The 26,942-nt window shown below is 44.1% G+C and overlaps 1 protein-coding gene across 1 annotated transcript in view; it reads right to left on the reverse strand.

The window, feature by feature from the left end:
- Positions 1-3,490: 3,490 nt before the first annotated feature.
- Positions 3,491-26,942, reverse strand: part of LOC309560404 (vomeronasal type-2 receptor 26-like) — a gene marked incomplete at its 5' end in the record, with an annotated part of 35,925 nt that continues 12,473 nt past the window's right edge. The window contains 3 exons of the mRNA XM_082264041.1: positions 3,491-4,418; positions 5,202-5,325; positions 16,178-16,408. Coding sequence (XP_082120167.1) covers positions 3,496-4,418; positions 5,202-5,325; positions 16,178-16,408 — 1,278 coding nt within the window. The 3' untranslated portion in view covers positions 3,491-3,495. The remainder of the gene's footprint in view (positions 4,419-5,201; positions 5,326-16,177; positions 16,409-26,942) is intronic.

Raw genomic sequence — 26,942 nt, forward strand, 5'->3', positions numbered from 1 at the left:
CCCACAGCATTGTACCCCAATGATTGCAGAGTGCCCACAGCATTGTACCCCAATGATTGCAGAGTGCCCACAGCATTTTACCCCAATGATTGCAGAGTGCCTCAGCATTCTACCCCAATCAATGCAGAGACCAGCGTGCGTGCTCCCTTCAATTTAATGTACTTACCTGGCGGCGGCGGGTTCTCCCCTCCTCGATCCAGTTCGTCCTCTTCTGCGGCGGCGGGAAGGTGAGCGGCTTCTCCCTTGTCCGAGCGGCGGTGACTGTGAATGACTGGCGCACGCACCGGCACCGCCCCTGACGCCAGCGATCGGATGTCCTGGATGATGATTGGTCCAGGCTGGAGACTGGACCAATCACAGCCAGGACATCACGAAGGTGGGGGTGGCCAAGCGCTATTTCCTGCGCCCAGGTTACGCCCCCAGAAGGCAGCCAATCGGCGCCTTTCTGGGTCGTAAACCCCACCCCCCCCTTTAGCCACCACATAGGCCGGTCAGGCCGACGAACCGATTTTTTTTTTTTCCTAACTTTATTGTTCTCTTTTGTACTTTTTTATTTTTTGTTTCCTTTTGTAAGGGGGGGGGGCGGCGCCCTGGCGCCCCCTATGCACGGGCCGCCACTGTCCTAGACTCACCCAGAGGTTCCCCCCTAGTGAGTAGCTTGCTTTCTGGTTTCTGATGCCCAAGTGCATTACTTTACATTTCTCAACATTAAACCTCATCTGCCATGTAGTTGCCCACCCCATTATTTTGTTCAGGTCCGCTTGTAAGGTTTCCACATCCTGCATAGAAGATATTGGCATGCTTAGTTTAGAGCATAATCACTCCTTGGCGCACAGTGATAGTTGTAACCCTTGAGATGCAGGAATTAGTTGACGAGTTGTGTAATTTGGGGACAAAATTGAAAAAGTTGAGGGACATCTACACGCCTAAAAAGAGTATTCCCAAACTGCTTACACCTACACCTAAAGTTCAGGAACATGAACACAAACAAAGTAAATGTGTACAGGGAAAAGAAAGAAGAAAGGGCCAATGAAAGGGAGACAGAAGCTTTAGAAAGTGAGGACATGAATCAAGATGAAGACAAAGATGAATGGGATAGGGAGGTAGAGGAGGTTGCTGTGGTAAGTACCAGTGTAGCACTGTCCACCTCATCCCCTTAATCCAGGACACATATTAATTACACAGGTTCTGAGGCTGATATGAGATGATGACTTAAAGTTCATTCAAGAAACATAAAAAGGTAGGGGTGAAACAAATCCAGGAGTGTAGAAATAATAACAATCCTTCCTCCTTGTGACACCCAGGGGATGTGTAAAGAGGGGACACCTCAGTGCACTAGTGTGAGAAGCAGCTTACCAAACAGCCATGGCTACTCAAATGAATGAGACAGCCTTGCCAGATACAGCATAAATCTCGGGGACTCCAAGAAATCATAGGTAGCGCCAAGAGATGGTAGATTCCTCAAGGTAACTCCGTAGAAGTCAGATGGGAGTATGGAAAAGAATTTGTACAGAAGACCATAGCGTAATCCCGTAAGGTGATAATAGTAAATTTATTAAAAGAACTACTCACATATAAGATGAATAAACAGGCACAGAAAATGGTGGCCGGGGATCCAATAGCGGCGTCCCGCATGTATCCAGTCAGCATAAAACAATAGTAGCCAGCTCGTAGAAGGGGCGTGTGGACGTTTGCGTCTGGAGTCGCCAACGTTTCGTCATCAAAAGACGTCGTCTGCGCGTCGCTGCACTTTTTGGATTATATCTATTGTAGATCATTGTCTGTGGATCTTGTGCTAGCTGCTTTCTACACTGTATCATTTGGTTTATTTTACATTTTACTCATTTTTTTAGCGCAGAAATTTCCATAATTTCTATATCTGAGGCTGATATAATGCACACAAGGCACCACGTGAGTTTAATTACCACCTTAATCAGCCAGAGAACCTGTGTAATTATTGTGTGTCCTGGTTTAAAGAAATGAGGTGGCAACCCTATATTCCACCTGCTGCCTCAAGCTATCTCTATTGCTACTTGGAATTAGGGTTGCCCCCTCATTCCTTTAAAGCCGAACACATTAAATACACAGGTTCTGTGGCTCATTAAGGTGGTAATTAAACTTAACTGGTGCCTTATCTGCCTTAAATTAGGCTCTTAACCTGTGTACTTCATACGTGTCTGGGTTTTAATGGGTGAGGTGGCAACCCCACTTGGACTCTACTTTGGCTTGTGACCCCTGACTACAAAACTCTTCTCCTGCATCAACTTTGGCTTGTGACCCCGACTACAAAAACTCTTCTCCTGCACTGACCTTGGCTTGTGACCCCGACACTAATCATCGGTCTGACGGTTCAGATGATTCAACCTCTTTTAGAACTGAGAGCTGTGCTTTTAGCCTGACGGTGAGGTGGCAACCCCACTTGCACTCTACTTTGGCTTGTGACCCCTGACTACAAAACTCTTCTCCTGCACTGACCTTGGCTTGTGACCCCGACACTAATCATCGGTCTGATGGTTCAGATTATTAAACCTCATTTAGAACTGAGAACTGTGGTTTTAGCCTGACGTTATTGGCCTTTGGTCTCCACTCACTACAGGTATTCTCCTAACAATACCCAAACTATGTAATTGCAGTAAAAATTATACTAAACAAACACTGTTTAATTGACACCGCCCCTTCTATTTTTGTATATGAATGATGGCACTGTAAATATTTTAATTAAAAAAACACACATCTAAGTACCTTTTTTTCTAATCAGTTTACAGCTGTCACAGGACTCAGCTCTCTCCCAGCCTGTCTGCAGGGAAACATGAGCAGGATGAGCTTATAGTCCCCTATTGTTGGTCACATGTCCAAAAAAAAAAAAAACAGCCTTTGGAATACAGAGTTAAAATAAATAATGAATATCAATAAACAGTTTTAAATCATCATACAAATATATATTTAAAATCAAATCTTAATTTTTTTTCTTGGCAATAAAATGGTTTGGGCAGGTTTCTGCCATTTACAGGTTGTGCCACGTCCCTCTTGCCCGTGTCTTAGAACAAGAGGGAGGGGAAGCCTCCATCAATCTACATGTAATATCCTGCCCCCAATTTTAGTTAGTTGGTTAATGGGCACAGAGGAGGAGGGAGAAAGTGGACTGCCGTTTACCACTGTGTATACGCCTCCATGTGTGACTCTATAGTCACATGGGCTGCTCAGATGTGATAGGGAGAAAATGCTCAGCATAGAAAAGCTGAGCTAGAAAACTGAGCATGTGCAGAGCTACCAACACTGCTCTGTAAAATCCCCAATTGCACTGGGGACATGGACAGAAGGGGGAGATAGAGAGCAGCAGGATCAACCAGGTTTTTTTTTTTTTTTGCAGAATACAGAAAATTAATCTCATAGTAACTGAGTGATTATGAACAGCATAGAATACACCATTTACTGATCGTTTTTTATGATGTAGGTTTACTGACAATTTGACAGCTTATATTTATATTATATAATTTATTGAAACTGTTTATCGTTATTTGACTTTTCCATTATATGTTTTTTGGAATTTCTCTCAGGTTTTATGATAATTATGTAACATTTAGGGACAAATATGCAGCCTAACAACCCAGCACTGGAAGCCAACATTGAGAAGATTTCCACAGCCACCATGTATTTCCCTCTGGTGCTCAGATAGGCCGGGATCATGGCAATCCAGACACTGCAGAACACCAGCATGCTGAAGGTGATGTACTTGGCCTCATTAAAACTGTCCGGTAATGTCCTCACCATGAAAGCCAGAACAAAACTCACAGCTGCCAGAAACCCCATATAACCCAACATAGAGTAGAACCCGATAACTGACCCTTCATTACACTGAATGATGATCTTCCCAGGATAGGAGTCCATGTCATACTCTTGGTAAGGAGGAGACACTGACAGCCAAATAACACAGATCAGAACTTGGATAGAGGAACAGATTATGACAACAGAACTAGAAACGTTTCCTCCCACCCATTTCTTCCAGTAGCTGCCGGGTTTGGCGGCTTTGAAGGCAATGCAGACTGTGATAGTCTTGGCCAGAACAGAAGAGACAGCGATGGAGAAAAAGATCCCAAATGAGGTTTGTCTCAGCATGCAGGTTATATCCACAGGACATCCGAGGAACAAGAAGACACAGGGGAAGCTCAGCAAGATGGAGGTCAGGAGGATGAAGCTCACAGTCCGGTTATTGGCTTTCACAATTGGACTGTCCCGGAATAAAATGAACAATGTCAGTATATATAGAGTTACAGCGGAACATAATATAGCAATAACATAGAAAACATGAGTAATGATGTCCGTCTCGTAGGAGAGATAGTCATATGTTTTAGGAATACATTTCACTTTCCTCTTATCTGGCCAATGGTCATCAGGGCATTTGTGGCAGACGTCACTGTCTGTAAGAAAAAAAGACAGCATGTAACACATTTTCACTAATCATTAAACTAATAAAAATACCAACTTAAAAACATAACCCAACTCCTCGGTAAGACGTATTATTTGGGAGTTCCCCCTCCCCTGCACCTATTGGGGTTCCTCGGGACGTTTTGGCTGGTGCACTTGAGACATTAAACTCTCCTTATATAAATTTTAACTATATTACAATATCATATTATAAACTAACATTATTATTGTTATACAGGAATACTCAAGAAAATTGAATGTTACAGTACAAATTAATATGTACCCCTGAAGAAGCAGTAAGAAAAACTGCGAAACATGTCGGGTTTTTCCGGTAGTTATATCGGATGTATTAATTACTAAGAACTCCCAAATGTACTCTTGTATTTATACTGTTGTTTACATGTCCTGTGCATTTTATTGCATGTTATTTTAAATTTTGGGATGAATAAACTTTATAAATTTTAATATATTCTCTCTATTTATGTATTGTTCTACACAATAGAGCTAAGTACCATTTAGAAATCCCTATTGCCCTCATATGCTCCAATTCCTCATTTTCTGGTCTATCAATTTCTAGGAAGGCTTCTTCCTTCTATACCTTTAGGAGGACAGGTCTTGTCACCTGGACCTGCCTCTTCTTGTCTTTGGGTTCTTTCCCAATTATTTACAATTTGAATTTAAGGGATTTCGGTTCAATTTAATGAGAATCAATTATTTCAAACACATCTTTATTAGATAACCCAACTCCTGAATAATCATTGGTTGGTATTTATCACCTGTTCTACTGGAGATTTCCCCATCAGAACACGGCACACAGCGATAGCAGCAGGCGTGGATTCCTTTGGTTGGACCTTTCCTGTATCCCAAAGAACATGGCTCATTGCACCGAGCTTGGGGAACCTGAAAGCAGGTTATTTCATATATATTATTCTAATAGTACTACAGATTATTATGTACAGAAAGAAAACACTTAGGGGCACTTTTTTTATATTCACACCAAACAACTATTTTCAGAGTCCATTCACACTGGTACGACTTGTCAGGCGGCTTGGTCAGCCTGACAAGTCGTGCACCGTCGCTCCCAATGTGTAGTACAGGAGCCGTTCTAATAGGAGCGACACAAGTCACTCCAACCTAGAAAAAGGGTCCTGTACTACTTGGGGGCGACCTGGAGGCGACTTGCATTGACTTCCATTATGTGAAGTCCATGCAAGTCGCGCCGAAGTCGCTCTGCACGCGACTTCACAGGTCGCCCCCTAAGTCGGAGCGAACTAATGTGAACGGGGACTAACTGTTCATTTGCACACAAATAACGTGCACATAGTTACATTGTTAATCTGGTTGGAAAAAGACCATTAAGCTCAACCAACACAAAAAAAACCCTCACGCACACAAATAGAAAACCTCCGTAAATACAATCTTATACCAACAGTCGATCCAGAGGAAAGCAACCCCCCCCCCCCCCTCAATAAAGCATGATTCAATTTGTTCCATTTGGGGGGGGGGGCACATAATAACAGAATATATTTTGTTGACTGAATGAAATTTTGTATGTAGCGCACCCTCCCAGGAGCTGCAGATGGACTGGATCCCCCACTCCTGCACAGGTAGGCGTACTGAATTTTCACAGGCACTCCAGAGTCAGAAAACAGTCCGTGATTTTGTTTTTGTTATTTATTGAGGGTTAATAACTTGGATAGGAATGGTAGGTTATGGGATGCCCACTTGACTTCAGCAACAACTTCAGTGAGCTCTTCCTATATACATCTATATACAGTCACCTTGACACTCCTCCTGTACACACTTGATGCAGACCTCAGCTGAGTCACTGTTAGTAGATCTGGCAGGCTCTGAGATTTTAAGCGATAGCCCTTTACAGGCAGGAGCTCGGAGCCCCTTGTTGAGTAGCAAATACAGTGATCATATACTTCTCATCCTGTAACTACTGATCCCAGCACCACCTCTTCAGACACTGCCAACCCACCTGGCTGCAGCTGCTTCTTTCACTAGCCCCCCCAGGCTAACTCTCCTCTCTAGTCCTCCAGACTGACTCTTCACCAGCCCACCTGGCTGACTCTCTCACCAGCCCACACGGCTGACTCTTGGGAGATGTCCCAGTGAAGGGTTGAAGACTTAAGCACACTGCAATCTTCAGGGAGAACTGGCTACATGTGGCAGTCTACCCCTATATACTGTAAGTCCCCAGTAGTGCTGACCTGTTCCCCCTGTCCTCTCTCTTGCTTCCATGCCTCCAGGAAGGGCTTCCTTTGTGTGTTGTGGCAGGATCTTTTTAGCACCCAAGCCCCGGCCCAAGGCAGGACACCCCCAGACTAGAGGGTACCCTTGAGGGCCACCGACACCCTCCTCAACAGTATATCTTCATCTTCCACCTGACAGCCCCTGCTGACATGGCTCATGTCTATTTATGAGGTAAGCCCTGCCCTCTGACAGCCCTCTACTGGGGATTGGTCAAGGCCTCAGAAATATTCCAGGCAGCTCCTCCTAACCTCCTGCCCAATAGCTCTAGAACATTCTACAATGTTGCAAAAAACAGGGGAAGGCACCAGAGAAGCCACCAGAATAGGTCATCTAGCCCTAATTCACTGAACCATGACCCAGATTCAACAGCTCAGGCTTAGCCTACACTACTTCTAGCACACACTAGAGGGTGCTACATGTAAATTCAAACTTAAAGAAGAGCTCCAGGATTTAAAGCGGAGTTCCGGCCACAAAATTTTTTTTTTCAATAAAAATACCCCCGGGACAGTCAGGGCTAGTACATTCCACAATGGATAGCCTCTGTACTGTCCTGGGTCGCACTACCTTTTAGAAGAAATACTTACCTTGAAAATTTCTTCTCCAGCGCTGCCATCTCGGATGTGGGCAGCTGAAGCCAGTGCGTCCTCTTCTGCGTCCTCTTCCGTGTCCTCTTCGGTCCCACAATGCCCTGCACCGGCCCCGCTTGTCACTTCCGGTGCGGGCGCGTCATCCCTCCACAGCTTCTGGGCATGCCCAGAAGCTGTTTAGCAGGGAATGAGGCGCCGCACCGTGGGTGACGAGCGGGGCCGGTGCGGGCGCATTGATTCCTGGGAACGATGACGTTCAGCTCCCAGGAATCAATGCAAAGAGGAAATGACGGCGCGGGCCGCGGCCGCAGAGGGAGGAAGTGGAAGAAAGGTGAGTATATTTTTCTTCAATAACAAGGTAAGTAAACAAAAAAAATCGTAACCATCCATTTCTTTTTCAGGTTACCAACAGCAAGCGGATGGCCCAAAATCGATTATGTCGATTTTGTGGCCGGAACTCCACTTTAAGTCACTGTTTAAAATGTGCTGGTGCTATTACGATTACTATACTTCTGCTGCTCTGTTTCTGGACCTTCAGGTCTCAGATGCTGCAGCTTCAGAGTTGACTGCAGCCTCTGCTTTGCCCACCCATTCTCTCCTCTTGTCCAAAGTCCAATCATTGAAGGCTTATTTAACTCATTCACAAAACACAAAGCCTTCTGTGAATGGACATTGGAGGGGAGGGATGGACAGTCACGCAAGAGCTGTCTCTCTTCTGTAAAGAATACCATGAGGACCAGTTGGTTGAGATTGTTCATTCTTCAAATCAGCAGGCAGTGGGTATCGTGACCGATGATGGATTTACCATGAGGGACTTTTTTGGATTTTTAGCTTTTTTTTTTTGCTAAACACGTGTCAAACATTTAGGCGATTTCTAAATTACATTTTATACATTTTTTTTTTTTTTTTGTGAATGCATAGTAGTACTAGGTACCCCTGACATATTCACATAGGGAAGGGTGGTATTTGGGGGCTTCCGGATTTTTAAAGGAGTCAACCAGATTCCAATAAGCCCCTCACTCTTAGATGTCTACAACCACCAAGCTAGGGTTGTGGGTAAGAGGCACTTATCCCCATCAATATGAGATCAAGGTTCTTTGTCACCTGCCCAATGTTGAAGGCATGTGATCTTGTATTCTTTCCACCTTTCCTGGCCAGCAAGGCTGTATACTGACATTAAGGATCTGGTTTGGATTTTTAGGGGGATCCAACACATTTTTTGTTACTTTTGCATAGGATTTTGGATGCCCCTTTATACCTATATCAAAACTAAAGGGTCTGGTATGGAATTTGGGGGAGACCTCAGAATTCAGAATACTTCATTAATCCCAAAGTGAAATTTTTAGGATGCAGTTACATTCAACAAAGACAACACAAGATCACAATAATGAACAAGACACAAGATGCAATGACACAATAAAATGATCAATAACAGCAATTAGTACTAGGGATGATCGAACTTTTCAAAAGTTCGCTTCAACCAGAACACCAGAACTTCCAGAAAGTTCGGCCCGGATTTCAGAACCCCATCAATGGGACCCGAACTTCGGTAATCAAAAAACCCATTTTGAAGCCCTAAAACCCAATAAATGCCCCTAAAAAGTGCCTAGGGTTCTGGGTCATGCCCCAGAGACTATTAATCACACAAAAAAAAGTTCTTAAAAATTGTCATTTTTGATAGAGAGCCAATTATTGAAAAAAAAATTAGATTTCTTTGGATTTAGTGACTGGGTGGTCTAAAAAGTGTACCTGTGAAGTTTCAGCTCTGTAGCATGTCCAGAACTAGAAAAAAAATATTGTTTCTCTTAGGTCACTTATAGAACAGGGATATGGCTCCGCTATTTTCACACCTTGCCGGTTTTGTAGCAAGCATTTTTTTGGGCATTTTTTGGGGGTTATTGGAGGCAGGCATAACATCAGAACTTCTGTGTAGGGGTATATATACACACACACTTATATGTATATATACACATACACATATATAGGTGTGAAAGTAGCAGAACACTATGCTTGCGCTAATGAAATAATTAACACCCATATGACTTCTCTCCTTTCACACCTATATATGTATATGTGTATATATACATACATGTGTGTGTATATATACCCCTATACAGAAGTTCAGATGTTTTGCCTGCCTCCAAAGACCCACAAAAAATGCCCAAAAAAAACACCTGCAATAACACACCTGGGCGTTTTTTTGGGCATTTTTTTGGGGTCTTTGGAGGCAGGCAAAACATCTGAACTTCTGTATAGGGGTATATATACACACACACTTATATGTATTATACACATACACACATATAGGTGTGATAGGAGCGGAGCCATATGCCTGTTAATTATTTCATTAGTGCAAGCATAGCGTTCTGCTATTTTCACACCTATATATATGTGTAGGTGTATATATACATACATGTGTGTGTATATATACCCTTATACAGAAGTTCAGATGTCATGCCTGACTCCAAACATGTCCTCAAAAAAGCCCAATAAACGCCTGCAGCAAAAAGCAGGCTGACCGGCAAGAAGCCATATCGCTGTTCTATAAGTCACCTAAGAGAAACAATGTTTTCTCTATAGCTGTCACCCTGAAATGGAAGGGTTTGGTCACCCTGCCATAGCAGTCAGAGTCAGTTCACCCTACACTACACTACGGTCACCCTGGCACTTAACACTTTCCCTACAGAAACTAGATTTTTGAAGCTAACTAAAGTGGAAAATAGCACCCTAACTACACTAGATATCCCTTTCCTCACACTAATAATTGCTAAATGACACTTTTGAAGCAGGAGTAACAGAACTGCTTCCACTCTCTTGCACGTCCCTGTATTACAATGCTAGGAATTTGGAGGGGTTATCTTATATACTGGGGGGCGTATTCACTAATGATTGGCCTCTGGACCCCCTAGTCACTCCAATCACATTCCTAGCATTCTCCTGCCCCCTCAATTGGCTTTTACTAATGGTTCTGGTCCAATCACGGGCTTTTAAAGCCCATTTCCTGTCCCATTGCATTTTGGTCGGTTCTGGTTGCCGAATTCTGAACTTTTTCAGCAAAAAGTTGGAATTCGGCCGAATTTCGAACACCCAATGTTCGGGTCGAACCGATGGTCGACCCGAACCGTTCGATCATCCCTAATTAGTACCAAATAAAACTAAATTATAAGTATGCAAAAGAAGAGCTGCGCTAAATTGACATAACAATAATAAATCAAACTGTAAATAGCGATAACAGTGAACTGTGCTGAAAATTATACCATGATAACAAATCAGATATGTGGCAATAAACAATCTGTAAATAAAGTCCAGAACTGGGTGTCAAGTGCAAGAAAATAATCCTCCACCAAATGTTGTGACTTCTTCCACAGTTAGTGTTGCATGCTAAGGGCACTCTAAAGGCTTACCAGAAAAAAGATAAATGCAGGTGTTCCGTGAAAAAAACCTACCCGTGAGAAATACCTACCATCGTCACTTCCGGTGCACCTACGTCAGCAGAGGGTATGAAATGTTCACGGTAGTGTGTTATACACCGCATCACCACATTAAAATATCTCCGCTGCAATATGAATCATCTCCTCTCCTACCCCTGTCACTTCCCTCATCTTGGCTACTAAATGTAAAAGCGGATCACGGAGCCGACATCTCCGTCATTTACATTTCATACACCTGCCGCCGCTTTTACATTTGCTAGCTGAGATCAGGGAAGTGACAGGGATAGGAGCGGAGATGATTCATATTGCAGCCGAGCTGTTTTAATGTAACCGCCGCAAGTGTAACGTTACACACACACTGCCGTGAACAATCCATACCCTCCGAGCATGCGCATTTGTCAATTCCTCAGCTGTTCAATGACGTATCCGGGGCTTTGAGCATGCGCACTGCTACGCTGCTCAGCTGTTCCTGACAGGAAGTGACGATGGTAGGCATTTCTCACGGGGTAGGTTATTCTCACGGAACACAGGCATCAAACATATAATGGGAAATCCAACAGTATCCTGTAGGTGGCATGGTGCCTCTCTCTAGACGGTCTAGACAAGTCCAGCAAGGAGCCGTAATTGTAAACCAGCCAACGCACTAAAAGGCCTGGGCCCGACAAAGGATGGAGCTGGTTTTCCACCTATATCCTGAATGCTGGCAAGCTCTTCATTCAGGGTAAACGATACCTCTGCCTTTCCTTGGTTTTTGACAATCCTCAGCTTTCCCACTTCACCCCTTCCCGTTGCCTTCGCCCACTGCTGTGCCAAGTACTTTGGAAGCTTCACCAGCCACACGCCTGTGTTCTGCTTGTTACTGCACCAAGGGAGCATCCTTTTCAGTTACAGAGTGTTGGAGGGCAGACACCAACAGTATTTACCGATAGCTTAACAGGTCAATCTGATGATAAATCTGAAAATAGGACAACTGTGTCGGGCCCCAATCTTTTAGTGCGTTGGCTGGTTTACAATTACGGCTCCTTGCTGGACTTGTCTAGACCGTCTGAGGCACCACGCTATCTACAGGATACTGTTGGATTTCCCACTATATGTTTGATGCCTGCATTTATCTTTTTTCTGGTAAGCCTTTAGTGTGCCCTTAGCATGCAACACTAACTGTGGAAGAAGTCACAACATTTGGTGGAGGATTCTTTTCTTGCACTTGGCACCCATTTCTGGACTCTTACTGTTCTTTATGGACAATATTTATTTACAGATTGTTTATTGCCACATATCCGATTTGTTATCATGGTACAGAGGCGTAACTAGAACCTTCAGGGCCACGATGCAAGAAACCATGAAGGGCCCCCAAGACCCCTGGCCGGGGCCCTTCCCTTCAAGCCCGGGGCTCTTCCCACTAATCCTGGGGCTCTTTAATCTCATTGCATGGCCTTTTATTATGGTCCCGCATCAGGATCTTTTCACAAGTTCTGCAGTGGGCCCCCTTCCTGCAATCTTGGGGCCTCCCCACAGTGGTGAAATGCTAGGGCCCGGTCGCAAGTGTGACCTTTGAGATCCTAGAAGTTCACCCACTGGTTTGCTACCGGGCCCCCTGGAGCATGGGGCCCGGTAGCGATTGCAACCCCTGCAACCCCTGTAGTTACGCCCCTGTCATTGTATAATTTTCAGCACAGTTCACTGTTATCACTATTTACAGTTTGATTTATTATTGTTATGTCAATTTAGTGCGGCTCTTCTTTTGCATATATTCTTTGGTGTTTCCCACTACAGCTGCAGCTTTATATTTAATTTGTTATGTTATTGCTTTATTCACTTTTCATGTTTGTGCTTAGCGCGGTTATTTTTTTAGATATAAATTATAAGTATACTCTAAGAAACCATTCATACCACTAAAATACAACATAGAATAAAAAACACATTGAAAAATAGCAGAAAATCAAACTACCAAAATGCATTACCCAAAATCATAATTAACCTAATACCAACCTACTATAAAAACTGCATAAAAATCTGGATCATAAACCAGAATAAATCCTCACATCCAGCACTCACAGGAAAGAAATATAGAGTTTGATGGCCACAGGCAAAAATGATGTCCTGTGTTGCTCTGTGGTGGATCGTGGTTGTAAAAATGTATCACTGATGGTCAGGGTTTTTTTTCTCAGAGAATAGGTGAAGGAACTCCCCCCTTCTGCATCTCCTTTTATCTCTGCCCCCCCCCCTCAACCTCCTCTGGGCACTGTCCCTAGGTTGCACCCCCTGCCCACCTCCCAGTACTTCCCCAAGTATCATTTTGTGGTGCTAAATAATTTGTATGGGTTGTGTTCTTGCCTAATAACAAGAAAAGCAGTAAAATAGATCCCCTGGAGTCAGCAACAATAGACCTCCCCAGCAACAATAGACCCCACTACAGCAACAATAGATCTCTCACACAACAAAGACTTTCACAGCAACAATGGGCCTCACCCTAGCAACAATAGACCTCCCTCAGCAACAACAGACCTCACCCAGCAAAAATAGACCTCACCCTGCTCAATACCCCCCCACACACAGAAACAATGAACCACCAGCAACATTATAACCCCCAGCAGCAACAACAGATCTCCTAGCAGCCAGCATCAATAGACCCTCCAGAAGCCAGCAACAATAGACCTCTCCCTCAACAGTAGTCCCCTACCAGCAACATAAGACCTCCCCAGCAACAATATACCCCTCACTAGCAACAATAGACCTTCAAACAAAAAAGGATCCTCATCATTGACAATAGAACCCCAGCAGCCAGCATCAATAGCAGCTCCAGCACACCCCTTTCTATTACATACATTCAGTGCTAGAGGTGCCGGAACTGTGTTTCCCGCGTTCCTTCTGAAAAAAAGCCCTGCTGATGGTATCCTGCAGACTGACCAGCGTATTGTGGAGGGGGTGGGAAGAGTTGTCCAAGACTGAACTTACTTTGAACAATATTCTCTTCTCCAATGATAGAGGTGAGGTCCCCTTTAAAATTCATACTAGACAGACTTGGACCTAGTATGAATTATGGGGAACCCCCACTCCATTTTTTAATGGGTGGTGGTCCCCCATTAACATCTATATCAGAGCTTCATGTTGGATAAAGGTTGTAATGGATGAGGGAAATCCTCAGCCAGCAAAGATTTGGGGAAGCCAGAAAGAAAAAAAAAGTGTGGGAGTACCCTATAATTCATACCAGGCCCTTCAGGTCTGAACTTCTTGCAAAAAAAAAGAAGGTGCAAGGTTCACCCAAACCCCATACCAGACCCTTTGGTAGAATATATGTTTAAGGGGACATCCTTACAAAAATCAAGAAAAAAAGCATGAGGGTCCTCCCCACAAATGTGTAGCATACCTTTATCAGAGCATGCAGCCTGGCTGGCCAGGAAGGTTGGGGGAGGACATACACCCCCTTCCTGAACCATACAAGACCATGCCCCCTCAACAGTGGGGGTTCCCAGGGGGGTCCTCATGTTGATGAGTACAAGAGCCTCTTCCCCCAATTCATGGTCTGGGGATTGCAGGGTCTGCAGGCAAGGAGAATATGGGACTATGAAAGAAACTTTTAACAGTAAAGGTACCACTTTATAAAACTCTGGTCCGACCGCATCTGGAGTATTCTGTCCAATTCTGTTCGCCAGCCCTCAGGAGGGATTTGTTGGAGCTGGAGAGAGTCCAGAGAAGGGCAACTAAACTAATTAGGGGATTGGAGGACCTTAACTATGAAGAGCGTTTACAATCACTTAATTTATTCTCCCTGGAGAAGAGACGCCTGAGAGGAGACATGATAGCAATTTACAAATACCTCAATGGTGATCTCAGCATAGAAAAAAAGCTATTCAGTCGCAAGGATTGTATGAGGACTCAAGGGCATACAATGCGATTAGAGAAGAAGCGTTTTGACCTCAGGTAACGTAGGGGGTTCTTTACTGTTAGGGCTACAAGAGTGTGGAATTCTCTACCACAAGAGGTGGTTTCTGCGGGGAGTATGGCTACTTTCAAAAGACTCTTGGACATACATCTCAAGGACCAGAACATTAAGGGTTATGAGAGATGATTACGGCCACACACACCTACACAGGTTGAACTGGGTGGACTATTGTCTTTATTCAACCTCAACTACTATGTACTATGTAAGTGGGCACTCAGTTACCATCCCCTTATGTAAATTAGCAAGCAATGTCAGTGACCTCATTGACCAAATATGTTCAATGACCAAACTTTCAAATATGTTATGTTCAATGACGTCACCTAGGAGACCTGATCCCTCTGTAAATGTAGCACTGTCCCTCAGGAACTGCTGAGTATTGTCTTTACGGGCTCCCCTGGTTACCAGCACACATTTACTTGAACAAGTCTCTGAATCCCTCCTTGTTCCCAATGGCTCGTCACCTGAATGAACAGACTAGGGGTGTTGTTTGTTTTGTTGTTTATTGATAATTTAGGATAGGAGAAGGGGATAGTGGGATACTCCAATTGAACTATTCACATTGTTTGAGGACTTCTATCTTCAAGTCTCTGCTTGAGAAGATATGGAATAGCCAGGCTGTTAATCCACACTGCCACTAGTGTGGATGGGATTAAGTCTCTTGCTCCCTTTGCTCTCTAACAAGATGGCTTGATGGACGATAATCTATCTTCAGGACACTCTCACTAGCATCCTCTTCCCGCTGACAACCGTCCACTGACTATCCCAGGAGCAGGGGTGGCCCCCCTCAGGTCAGGCCCCTTGACATTAGTTTCTGTACTCACTGTACTGCAGAGACAGATCCTCCAGTGTCAGTCAGCTTCCCTAGACCTCTGGGTTCAGCTCCTCACTGCTACTCTTCAGGCCCTCAGGATGACCCCCTGAGGCCGCATGGCACCTCTACAGGAGAGGAGGCAGTCACCCCCTCCCTCCCTCCCTCCCTCCGGGACTCTGCTCCCCAACGAAAGACCTCCTGGCTTTTATACAATATCCCAACATGCACGCGGCAACTTTCCCTCTGGCAATTGTCAGGACTGTATCAAAAGAAAAGTGTGGTTAAATTGCTAATGGACGATGGCTTGATGGACGATAATCTATCTTCAGGAAACTCTCACTAGCATCCTCTTCCCGCTGACACCCGTCCACTGACTATCCCAGGAGCAGGGGTGGCCCCCCTCAGGTCAGGCCCCTTGAATCAACAGCCTGGCTGTATCTAAAGATAGAGGTCCTCCAACATTGTGAATAGTTAATTCGGAGTATCCCACTATTCCCTTCCCACAACCCTAATTCATATTAAAACACAAAAACAACCAAATACCCCTGGACTGGTTACTGGAGCGAGCCAAGGAGGAGCAGAGAGACGTTCAAGGTTACTAATGGTAACTCAGTAGCACGGATATTCAACGATTTTAAACTCAGGGGGACCCCGAAAATGTGAAGTCTGGCAGTGCTACACCTACTAAATACATCAAGGGAAAATAAAGGAAGACTCTTACTTTGCCCCGTTTCCAAAGGACTTTTACAAAAATATCTTCTGCTTGGCGTTTTTCTTCCGAATTATTGCTATTTGCAAAATATTCTGCACTGACTTCAAACTGTCCCGGAGTGAGATCATTATAGATCAGATTCGCAGAGTAAATCACAGAGGGTAATTCTCCTTTTTCATTAAAGAAGACCTTCTCTCCGGTGGGGTCGATATAATGAACTTTCCGGATGTATCTCCGCACCTTTCAAAAGAAAGAAAAATGCATTATTCCCATTTCATTCCCCCAAATTCACCATCTCAGAGGGGTGATAGGCTCTACAGGAGAGGCTTCTTTACAAGTGTGTTGATGATGAAGAACAAAGCAATGCTCTTTAGCGCTCATTAGCGCCCCAATAGCATTTATGGCATGTTTTCGTTGTGTTTATGAAGCGATGAAAAAGATTCAAGAATGCTGGATAAGTTCCCCTAGAACTAGTGGGAGGTGCTTGAGGCTGGGTTCATACTGAAGCACGGAGCCGCTCGATTCGTATTCGGACGTTTTATGTCTTTTTCAAATTTTCTTTTAACCACTTAAGCCCCAGAGGATTTGGCTGCTCAAAGACCAGGGCCTATTTTGCGATTAGGCACTGCGTGACTTTAACGGACAATTGCACGGTCGTGCGACGCTGTACCCAAATTAAATTGACGTCCTTTTTTTCCCACAAACAGAGCTTTCTTTTGGTGGTATTTGATCACCTGTGCGATTTTTACTTTTTGCGCTATAAACAAAAAAAAGAGCGAACATTTTGAAAAAATAACAATATTTTTCACATTTCAAAAAAATGTAAAAATCAAAATGTTTTAACATTTTAAGCCAATTTGTTTTCTGCTACATATTTTTGGTAAAAAAACCCCCAATAAGCGTATTTTGATTAGTTTGCGCAAAAGTTATTGCGTTTACTAACTAAGGGAAAGATTTCTGTCATTTTTATTGGTTTTTTTTTTAACGAGTAATGGCGGCGATCTGTGATTTTTTTTGCGGGACTGTGACATTGCGGCGGACAGATCGGACCCCTGACTGACATTTTTGACACTTTTGGGGGTACCAGTGACATTACTACAGTAATCAGTGCTATACATATGCACTGTTACTGTCAAAATGACACTGGCAGGGAAGGGGTTAACTTTATTGGTGAACAAGGGGTTAAGTGTGTCCCTAGGGGCGTGATTCTTACAGTCAAGGGGCGTGGCTTTTGATGTAACCACAGAGACATACGATCCTACATAGCAGGATTGTATGATCTCTGCAGTTACACCAGGGAGAATGACAGGCAGCTGTGTTTACATCAGCCGCCTGATTTTCTCCCTCTCCAGCGGGAGATCGCGAGTGACCGGCGGACATCGGAGCCACCGGTCACTCGCGCGGGGATCCCAGTGAACAAGCGGGGGCGGGAGAGTGCCTCTGGCGGCGCGCGCTCGCCCGCTATTGGCTCGCGGGCGAGTAACGTACCGGTACGTCAGTATTTGCGGCGGTTGGCAAGTGGTTAATTTACCAATTTTTTTCGATTTGAAAAGTTCGAATCAATACATTTAGAATTGATTGAATTGAACATGTTAGATTTTTTTTTTCGATTCAAATGCAGCAAAGTGAGCAAACAAAAGAAAAATCTTCATCAAATGATTACAATGACTCTTTAACCTCTTGCCGATCAGCCGCTGTACTTATACTGTGGCAGGTCGGCTCCGCCCCGCGATACGATGTAACTAAGAGACAGGTAGTGTGGGTGAGCCAATCAGCGGATCCGGCAGATGCAATGTCCGCCGGGCACCCGCGATCACTCCCCGTGCAGAAAGAATGGCGGTCTGCTGATGTAAACGCGGCAGACCACTGTTCTGTCAGTAATGAACACAGGGATCCTCCTATTTAGGAACACAGGTCTCTGTATTCATGCAGCAAACCCATCCCCCCACACAGTTATAAAGCACCCCCTAGGGATACATTTAACCCTTTGATCTGTGCGGGGCACCCTCAATCGCTCCCTGTGGACAAAGAACGGCGGTCTGCTGATGTAAACATGGCAGACCGCTGTTTTGTCAGCAATGAACACAGGGATCCTCCTATTTAGGAACACAGGTCTCTGTAGTCATGCAGCAAGCCCATCCCCCCACACAGTTAGAAAGCACTCCCTAGGGACGCATTTAACCCTTTGATCTCCGCCGGGCACCCGCGATCATTCCCCGTGGAGACAGAATGGCGGTCCGTCGTTGTAAACTCAGCAGACCGCTGTTTTGTCAGCAATGAACACAGGGATCCTCCTATTTAGGATGACAGGTCCCTGTGTTCATTCCATAAGCCCATCCCCCACACAGTTAAAAAGCACCCCCTAGGGACACATTTAACCCTTTAATCGCCCCCTGCTGTTAACCCCTTCCCTGCCAGTTTCATTAGTACAGTGACAGTGCATATTTATAGCACTGATTACTGTAGTAATGTCACTGGTCCCCCCAAAAGTGTCAAAAATGTCAGTTAGGGGTCTGATCTGTCCGCCGCAATGTCGCAGTCCCGCTAAAAATCGCAGATCGCCGCCATTACTAGTAAAAATAAAAAAATAAATAAAAATGACATAAATCTTTCCCGCAGTTAGTAAACGCGATAACTTTTGTGCAAACCAATCACGCTTATTGTGATTATTATTTTTTACCAAAAATATGTAGCAGAATACAAATTGGCCTAAAATGATGAAGAAATTAGATTTTTTACATTTTTTTTTTTTATTGGGAATGTTATATAGCAGAAAGTAAAAAAAAAATATTTTTTTTTTCAGAATTGTTGGTTTTTTTTGTTTGTAGCGCAAAAAAATAAAAATCGCACAGGTGATCAAATACCACCAAAAGAAAGCTCTGTTTATTGAAAAAAAAAGACATCAATTTTATTTGGGTACAGCGTTGCACGGCTGCGCAATTGTCAGTTAAAACAACACAGCGCCGTATCACAAAGAACGGCTTGGTCATTAAGGGGGTAAAACCTTCTGGAGCTGAGGTGGTTAAAAACACTACTTTTAGGGGGGTCTGGGTTTTTTTTTTTTATGCCTCTAAACACCCCTCTATATCGGCCTATGTGTCAATGCACATATAGATGTTTAGAGGCATTTAGAGTCAGATAAAAAAATTCCAGCGCATCCTGGAGCAGCAGCGTTTTGGCAGAAAACACGCCAGTCGTAGCGCCATTGCATTACCAGCAATACCAATAAACCAAAATTTAAACTTGGACATGACTATGGTTGCTGACAGCAAGTAAAGCCACCCTAAAATCCTGGGCGGTCCTTAATTATTAATTATTATTAATATTAATTAATTATGGTCCTTAACCCACCATCACTCTCAATAAGTAAAAAAAAAAAAAAAAAAAAGATCTGAAAATGTTTCTATGTATCAAAAAATTGGACAAATCAAACCACTCTTTCAATTCAATGAACCAATTTTTTAAAAGATGGCAAATATTCATGGAAAAATCTCTGAATAACAGCAGAAATAACACAATTTATGAGGTTTAAATACTCTGAGTGGTATAAAAAATACTTTTTTTTTTCTAATTCACTGGGCATTTGGAGCTGAAATAAATTATTTACAACATGCCCTTAGCCCTCTACAAATCCCTTTGGAAATTTTTCCATCGCTCCACATATCTTCTGGAGCTGAAATTATTTTTTTCTTACACATATGTACAACAGTTTCAGTCATGTTGTGGAAATTTTATTAATATTTATGTGGACATTTCTTTAGAATGTGTTTTTTATAATTAATAATAATAATAATAATTTTTATAATTATGTCTCCCAGTATCAGTTTACTACTACCAGTAATCGCTATGCACACCAAATATGGCTTTAACTGGCCTTGAGGAAAGACCTGTAATTGTGGAAACCTTCCATTAAATGGAGACTGCACGCTACTTGTAGCCTGATCATCCCTATCGGTGGTGTCGGTCCGGGTCTATGGCAGTGCAAGGAGAACTCCACCGCACAAATGTATATCAGCCACCCGGGGCCCTGGTATTCTCTGCGGAGATATGTTTGCGATCTTGAATTCTTATTGTTTTGGTAATAGCTTCCCTTTTTGCCAGGATTAATGGCTGGTAGCTTTCTATTATGCTTGATCTGCATGATTGAAAGACTGCTGCTATTGTACTTTGCAGATAAAGTCTCATTCACTGGAACAGTAGCATAATCACTATCAAATATGTTTTTTTATGAACTATATTATATAGGATTCACTCTAACAGGTAATGATGGGAGTGCATGCACACGTATTAGCGGGGCAACGTTCATGAGATACACGCTAGTTCCATTGCATAGTGTTTGGTGGGCATTTTTCCTACACGTGGGTTTCATTGTAGTAATAGTGCATGGTCACTCGTGCTGGTAGCTTTCTATTATGCTTGATCCGCATGATTGAAATACTGCTGCTATTGTCCTTTGCAGATAAAGTCTCATTCACTGGAACAGTAGCATAATCACTATCAAATATGTTTTTTTTTAACTATATTATATAGGATTCACTCTAACAGGTTATGATGGGAGTGCATGCACACGTATTAGAGATACGTCAGCCTGTCAGTGAGAGATAGGTCAGCCTGTCAATGTATATCAGCCAGCCGGGGCCCTGGTATTCTCTGCGGAGATATGTTTGTGATGTGGAATTCTTATCGTTTTGATAATAGCTTCCCTTTTTGCCAGGATTAATGGCTGGTAGCTTTCTATTATGCTTGATCCGCATGATTGAAAGACTGCTGCTATTCTACTTTGCAGATAAAGTCTCATTCACTGGAACAGTAGCATAATCACTATCAAATATGTTTTTTTATGAACTATATTATATAGGATTCACTCTAACAGGTTATGATGGGAGTGCATGCACACGTATTAGCGGGGCAACGTTCATGAGATACACGCTGGTTCCATTGCATAGTGTTTGGTTTGCCACCATTTTAAGAGATGGGCATTAACCCAATCACTTTCAGTCACTGTTCTCCAATGGCCTCCACACTCACCAGATCAGGTCACTGTCCTCCAATGGCCTCCACACTCACCAGATCAGGTCACTGTCCTCCAATGGCCTCCACACTCACCAGATCAGGTCACTGTCCTCCAATGGCCTCCACACTCACCAGATCAGGTCACTGTCCTCCAATGGCCTCCACACTCACCAGATCAGGTCACTGTCCCCCAATGGCCTCCACACTCACCAGATCAGGTCACTGTCCTCCAATGGCCTCCACAGTCACCAGATCAGGTCACTGTCCTCCAATGGCCTCCACACTCACCACATCTCATCCAATAGAGCACCTTTGAGATGTGGGGGAGCGGGAGATTTTTCATCATGGATGTGCACAAAATGAAAAAGTTAAATCTGCGCTAGGGATTTCGATCAATTGAAAGCTGCTGAACACTAAGGCCTATGATACCAGGTACATCAAATATCATAAACACAAAAGTGCAGCGCTAATATAAATGAATCATCAATATGCATACGACAAATCTGCAGCAACTGCGTGATGCTATCATGTCACTATGTAGCAAAATCTCTGAGGAATGATTCCAACACCTTGTTGAATCTATGCCACCAAGCAGGAGAGGACTGGGCCCGGGTTCAGGGGGGCGATTGCTCCCCGGGGCTACTCTGATGCCCCCGCAAAAAGGCTGCACTACTTCTGCCACAGGCATGTGTAACAGATCAACCAGCACCCCGACCAGGTACCTCCATTGACAGATGCTCCTAGTGCTTCCCGAGGGCTCCAAGCACTCCACCAGACACCATAACCACTTCAGACCCCACGAACCGCCGGAGCTTGGTTAGGGTCTCTCCGTCTCCTACCCACCCTGGACCTCCGACAAGGCTCCAGGTTCCTGTGGGTGAACCTCTCTTTCCCCAGAGAGTGAAGCAGGAACAAGCTCTTACACAAGCTCTTACAAGAGCTTAGTGATTATCCAAGGGAGTATTGAAGACCATAGCAATCCCTTGCAGCATATTCCCCCAATAAGAGACAGGACTCTAGATTGAGGGTGAAGTAACTCTAGAACAACTTTATTGAACAAGACTTATATACAGTTTTTCACCCACAAGGATACCACCCAGGTGGACCTTGTTGAAGACTGGACGTAACATTCACCATCCAATAGGAACAGAGTTTTACACTCTCATACAGTGTACACAATCCCTCCCCTCTGGCTGATTACAGTAGTATATACAGATGAAAGTGTATACAGGGACTAAACTAATTATCTAGCCATCTGGACAGAACAATGTGAGGTCATTAACATTTAACAATGGAACAGACAGGTAAACTTTATCATAATACACATTCCTTTCCAATACACAAACAATAGGGAAGTCTGTGAATGACAGTCTTTGTGTCTCTCTCACAGCCAAGCATGGAATACACTGTGTAAGGTGGTATTACATCTTCATATTTCTATATGAAGATTTTGCTGACAAATATTGAAGCAATCCAAACCATGACTTATCTGTCTTTCACTCATAGTGACGGTGAGTACCAACACAGACATGCCTAAAGGATTCCTGGTGAAGAGAAGTAAAAAGTCCCCACCGCTGACCTACTGAGTGAGGGATGAAGACAAGGACAGAGCTCAGGCCTTCCCCCTAACATGGATGGTGTAAACTGTGACTGAGCTGAGGCCAGTTCCATACCCCACTGGAGACTCTCCTCCCCTGGCCTGCCCCGACCAAGCTGTCCCAGCTCCACCCTGGTGGCCAGGTCAGGAACCTGGATTCGACCAGTGAGTAGAGAGAACCTGGAGCGGAGCTTCAGCCTGGAATGGGGGTCAGGAGGAGGCCAGGAAGAGGGAGAGTGGGAAGAGGCAGGGCCTCTGGTTTGTACTTGCCTCCTGGGCCGAAAGTTGCCAGTCAGCCCATGCCACCAAGAATGAAGGTAGTTCTGAAGGTAAAAGGAAAATAAACTTACATTTTTTCTTAATCCAGATTTTTTTTTACTCCATTTCATATTGTTCAATGCATGAGCCAGCATGTATACTGCAGTATAGATGAAATAAAACTTTGCATTATGCTTGTTAGTAAAGTGATATGCGATTGATTCTGTCCTAGTACAGGTCGCATTTAAGGGAAATCCTAATAATTGGAATACATGATTTTTTTCCGGGTCGGAAGAAGAACAATAAAACTTCATAAGCCAAATATCCTCCAGCAATGGATCAGCTGGGCGTTTGGATGGTCTTGCATTGTCCATATAAACATCTAATCCTGGAATGTAGCGAGCGGGATAAACAGGTATAATGCTGCAGTTAAATAATTCTCTTAGGCTAAGGTCGGAATATGCAATGACATTCCATGACTCATTGAGGATTAATGTGATATTTTCTTTGAGAGCTTTCAAATCCTTGCAAAAATAAATATATTCGAATATAAAACGGCCACACACAACAATGACATCCGTAGTTGACTTCCCAATTACCATTGTCTTCTGCCTGTTTATGTCTGCATTGTTGGTCAGGTAGATGACAAATTCTATGCAGATCCCATGTCTGGTCATCTCTTTTCTCAGTTCCCGTAGCTCCGATTCTCCGGTGCCGTCACTGGATGTGATGATTCCAACCCAATTCCATCCAAAAATCTCCAGGAATTCTATAACCCTCTCATACCAAACCAAGCTACTTGGAACGGTGTGGTAAAAATTTGGGAACTTCTCTCTTTCACTCAGGAGAGGATCGGTGACTCGATGACTGATCTGAAGAAACACAATGTAGGAGGCTTATGTGTTACTTCCAGGGCTTTTTTTCAGCAGGAACGTTGGGGAACGCAGTTCTGGCACCTCTAGCACTGAATGTATGTAATGGCAAAGGGTGCTGGGGGTGTGCTGGAGGTTCTATTGATGCTGGCTGCTGGGGAATCAACTGTTGTTGGAGGGATCTATTTTTGAAGAGGTGTCTATTATTGCTGGGGAGGTCTATTTTTTGCTGGTGGATGATCTAGCGCTGCTGGGGGTGGGACTTATGTTGCTGGGGGGGGGGCTGATCATTGCTGGGAGGGATCTACTGTTGAGGGAGGGGTCTATTGTTGCTGGCTGCTGGAGGGTCTATTGACGCTGGCTGTTGGAGGTCTAATGTTGCTGGGGTAGATCTGGGGAATCAACTGTTGCTGGAGGGATCTATTTTTGCAGAGGTGTCTATTATTGCTGGGAAGGTCTATTTTTGGCTGGTGGAGGATCTATCGCTGCTGGGGGTGGGACTTATGTTGCTGGGGGGGGGGCTGATCATTGCTGGGAGGGATCTACTGTTGAGGGAGGGGTCTATTGTTGCTGGCTGCTGGAGGGTCTATTGATGCTGGCTGTTGGAGGTCTAATGTTGCTGGGGTAGATCTGGGGAATCAACTGTTGCTGGAGGGATCTATTTTTGCAGAGGTGTCTATTTTTGCTAGGGGTCCATTTTTGCTACCTACAGGGAATCTACTTTACTGTCTTTCTTGTATTTCCATACAAATTACTTTGCACCACAAATGATAATTGATTCTGTATTCTCTAAAAGGGATGGTGCTGGGCAGGGCTATTTTTTCAGCGGGAACGTGGGGGAACGCAGTTCCGGCACCTCCAGCACTGACTATTTGTAGTCGCAAGGGGGGCTGGGGTGTGCTACAGGATCTATTGATTGGGGGATCCATTCTTGCTGAAGGGGATCTATTTTTTCATGGGGGTCTTTTGTTGCTGAGGAGGTTTATTCTTGCTGGTGGGTGGCCTACTGTTGCTGGGGGTGGGTCTTATATTGCGGATCAGCTGTTGCTGGGAGAGATCTACTTTTGAGAGAGAGGTCTATTGTTGCGGGCTCATAGAGAGTCTATTGATGCTAGGGGGAAAATATTGTTGCGGGTGGTCTGTTGTTGTTAGGGGGATCAATTGTTGCTGGCGGGGGCCCTATTGTTACTGGCTGCAGGGGATCTATTTTACTGCTTTTCTTGTTATCCTTACCAAATTCTATACAGATTATTCAGCACCGCAAAATGATACATAGTTCTGTATTCTCTAAAAGGGCAGTACTGGGAGGTGGGCAGGGAGATTAGACCCAAGGAATGATGCTCAGTGGTGGGTGGGGGCAGAGAAAAGGGGTGACTCGGAAAGGAGGGGGGAGTTCCTGCACCTATTCTCTGAGAAAAAAAAGCCCTGGTGCTGGGAGGTGGGGTGGGGGTAAAACCATGGAACGGGGGTCAGAGGTGAGTACGGGGCAGAAACGGGGGTTGACTCGGAAGGGGGAAGTTCCTGCACCTATTCTCTGGGAAAAAAAACCCTGGTTACTTCCATATGTGAGATATTTTCTGTTGGGCCTTTGCTGAAAAAGGTAAATGGAATCATAGTTGTAAGTAAAGGGAAAAGGGTACCCCTCAGGGGTTTTTTTGGCAGCAAATAATTGTTAAATATAAAATATATAAATTTTATTTACACTTGATTAAAAAACTTTTTCCATATAAAATTGTGCTCTGGTTTACAGTATTGACTCATCAAAGAAACAATGCAAAGACAATCACAACCAACAAAATAGTATCCCTACGCGTTTCAACCTATTCCGTGGTGTCTTTTTACCAGGGGCTTTTGGTTAGTTCAGAATTGTCCTAAAAAAGACCTCCAGGAGTCCAAAACAGGTGAGGTGAGAGGACGGCTTGCAAGGAGTCACGTTTTGAACAAATGATAGGATAGTGGAGGATCTACCTAAAAATTAGAATCACTATGACATGCGAGATGAACTATGTTATCAAGGAAAATTGGTGTGGACTTGCCGCCAATGAAATCGCAGATCTATATGTGGAAATGCAAGGCAGCTCAACATGTGTGGTGTTGTCACAGGTAGTATTCACACATGACCTGCTGTTCAGGACCCAAAGGAAGACAATTTTTAGGTAGATCCTCCACTATCCCATCATTTGTTCAAAACGTGACTCCTTGCAAGCCAGTCCTCTCTCCCCACCTGTTTTTGGACACCTGGAGGTCTTTTAGGACAATTCTGAACTAACCAAAAGCCTCTGGTAAAAAGACACTCATCGGTGCAATGACTTCACATATTCCCTGAGGAAGACCACCACGGAATAGGTCGAAACGCGTAGAGATACTATTTTGTTGGTTGTGATTGTCCTTGCATTGTTCTTTGATGAGTCAATACTGCAAACCAGAGCACAATTTTATATTGAGAAAGTTTTTTAATCAAGTGTAAATAAAATTAATATATTTTACATTTTTGACAAATTCTTTGCTGCCTTTTCCCTTTACTTATGTAGCACCCTCCTAGGTAGGTGCTAGGTAAAAGCAAATTATGCTCCTTCTGCCTATCAGGAGAGCTTGATCTATTAGGTTGCCTGTTGCATGTTCCCAGGTGTGATTCTCTGGGTCTAAGGGAGTGTCCCCATTGCATCCAATAGGGGAGCCTGTTGGACAGTGGAGGAAACATGGCCAGTGACACATTGGCTTTTGTGAGGGTCCCAGTGGGAGGGCACTCTTGCAGTGCATCTTGGGATTGCTCATAAAGGCTGGGGACATGTGACATGGCATCTATGGCGGGAAACAGAGTCCCAGGAGGAGGCTGACGGCCGGTCTCTCCTCCTGCTGTATGAGGAAGGTGGTCTTAGGCAGTCGGCCTTGTGAACCAGGTGTGGATCTGAGCTGCAGAGGATCCAGTAGATCTGACAGTGGAGCTGCTGGCAGAGTCTTCTGGGAAAAACAGTGTCCTTGAGTACCAGGGGACTTGTCAAAGGGTCTGCCCAGGAAGGGGGACCACTCCAGT

The sequence above is a fragment of the Pelophylax lessonae genome (genome assembly GCF_965119305.1).
Source record: "Pelophylax lessonae genome assembly, chromosome: 1".
Classification (NCBI taxonomy): Eukaryota; Metazoa; Chordata; class Amphibia; order Anura; family Ranidae; genus Pelophylax; species Pelophylax lessonae.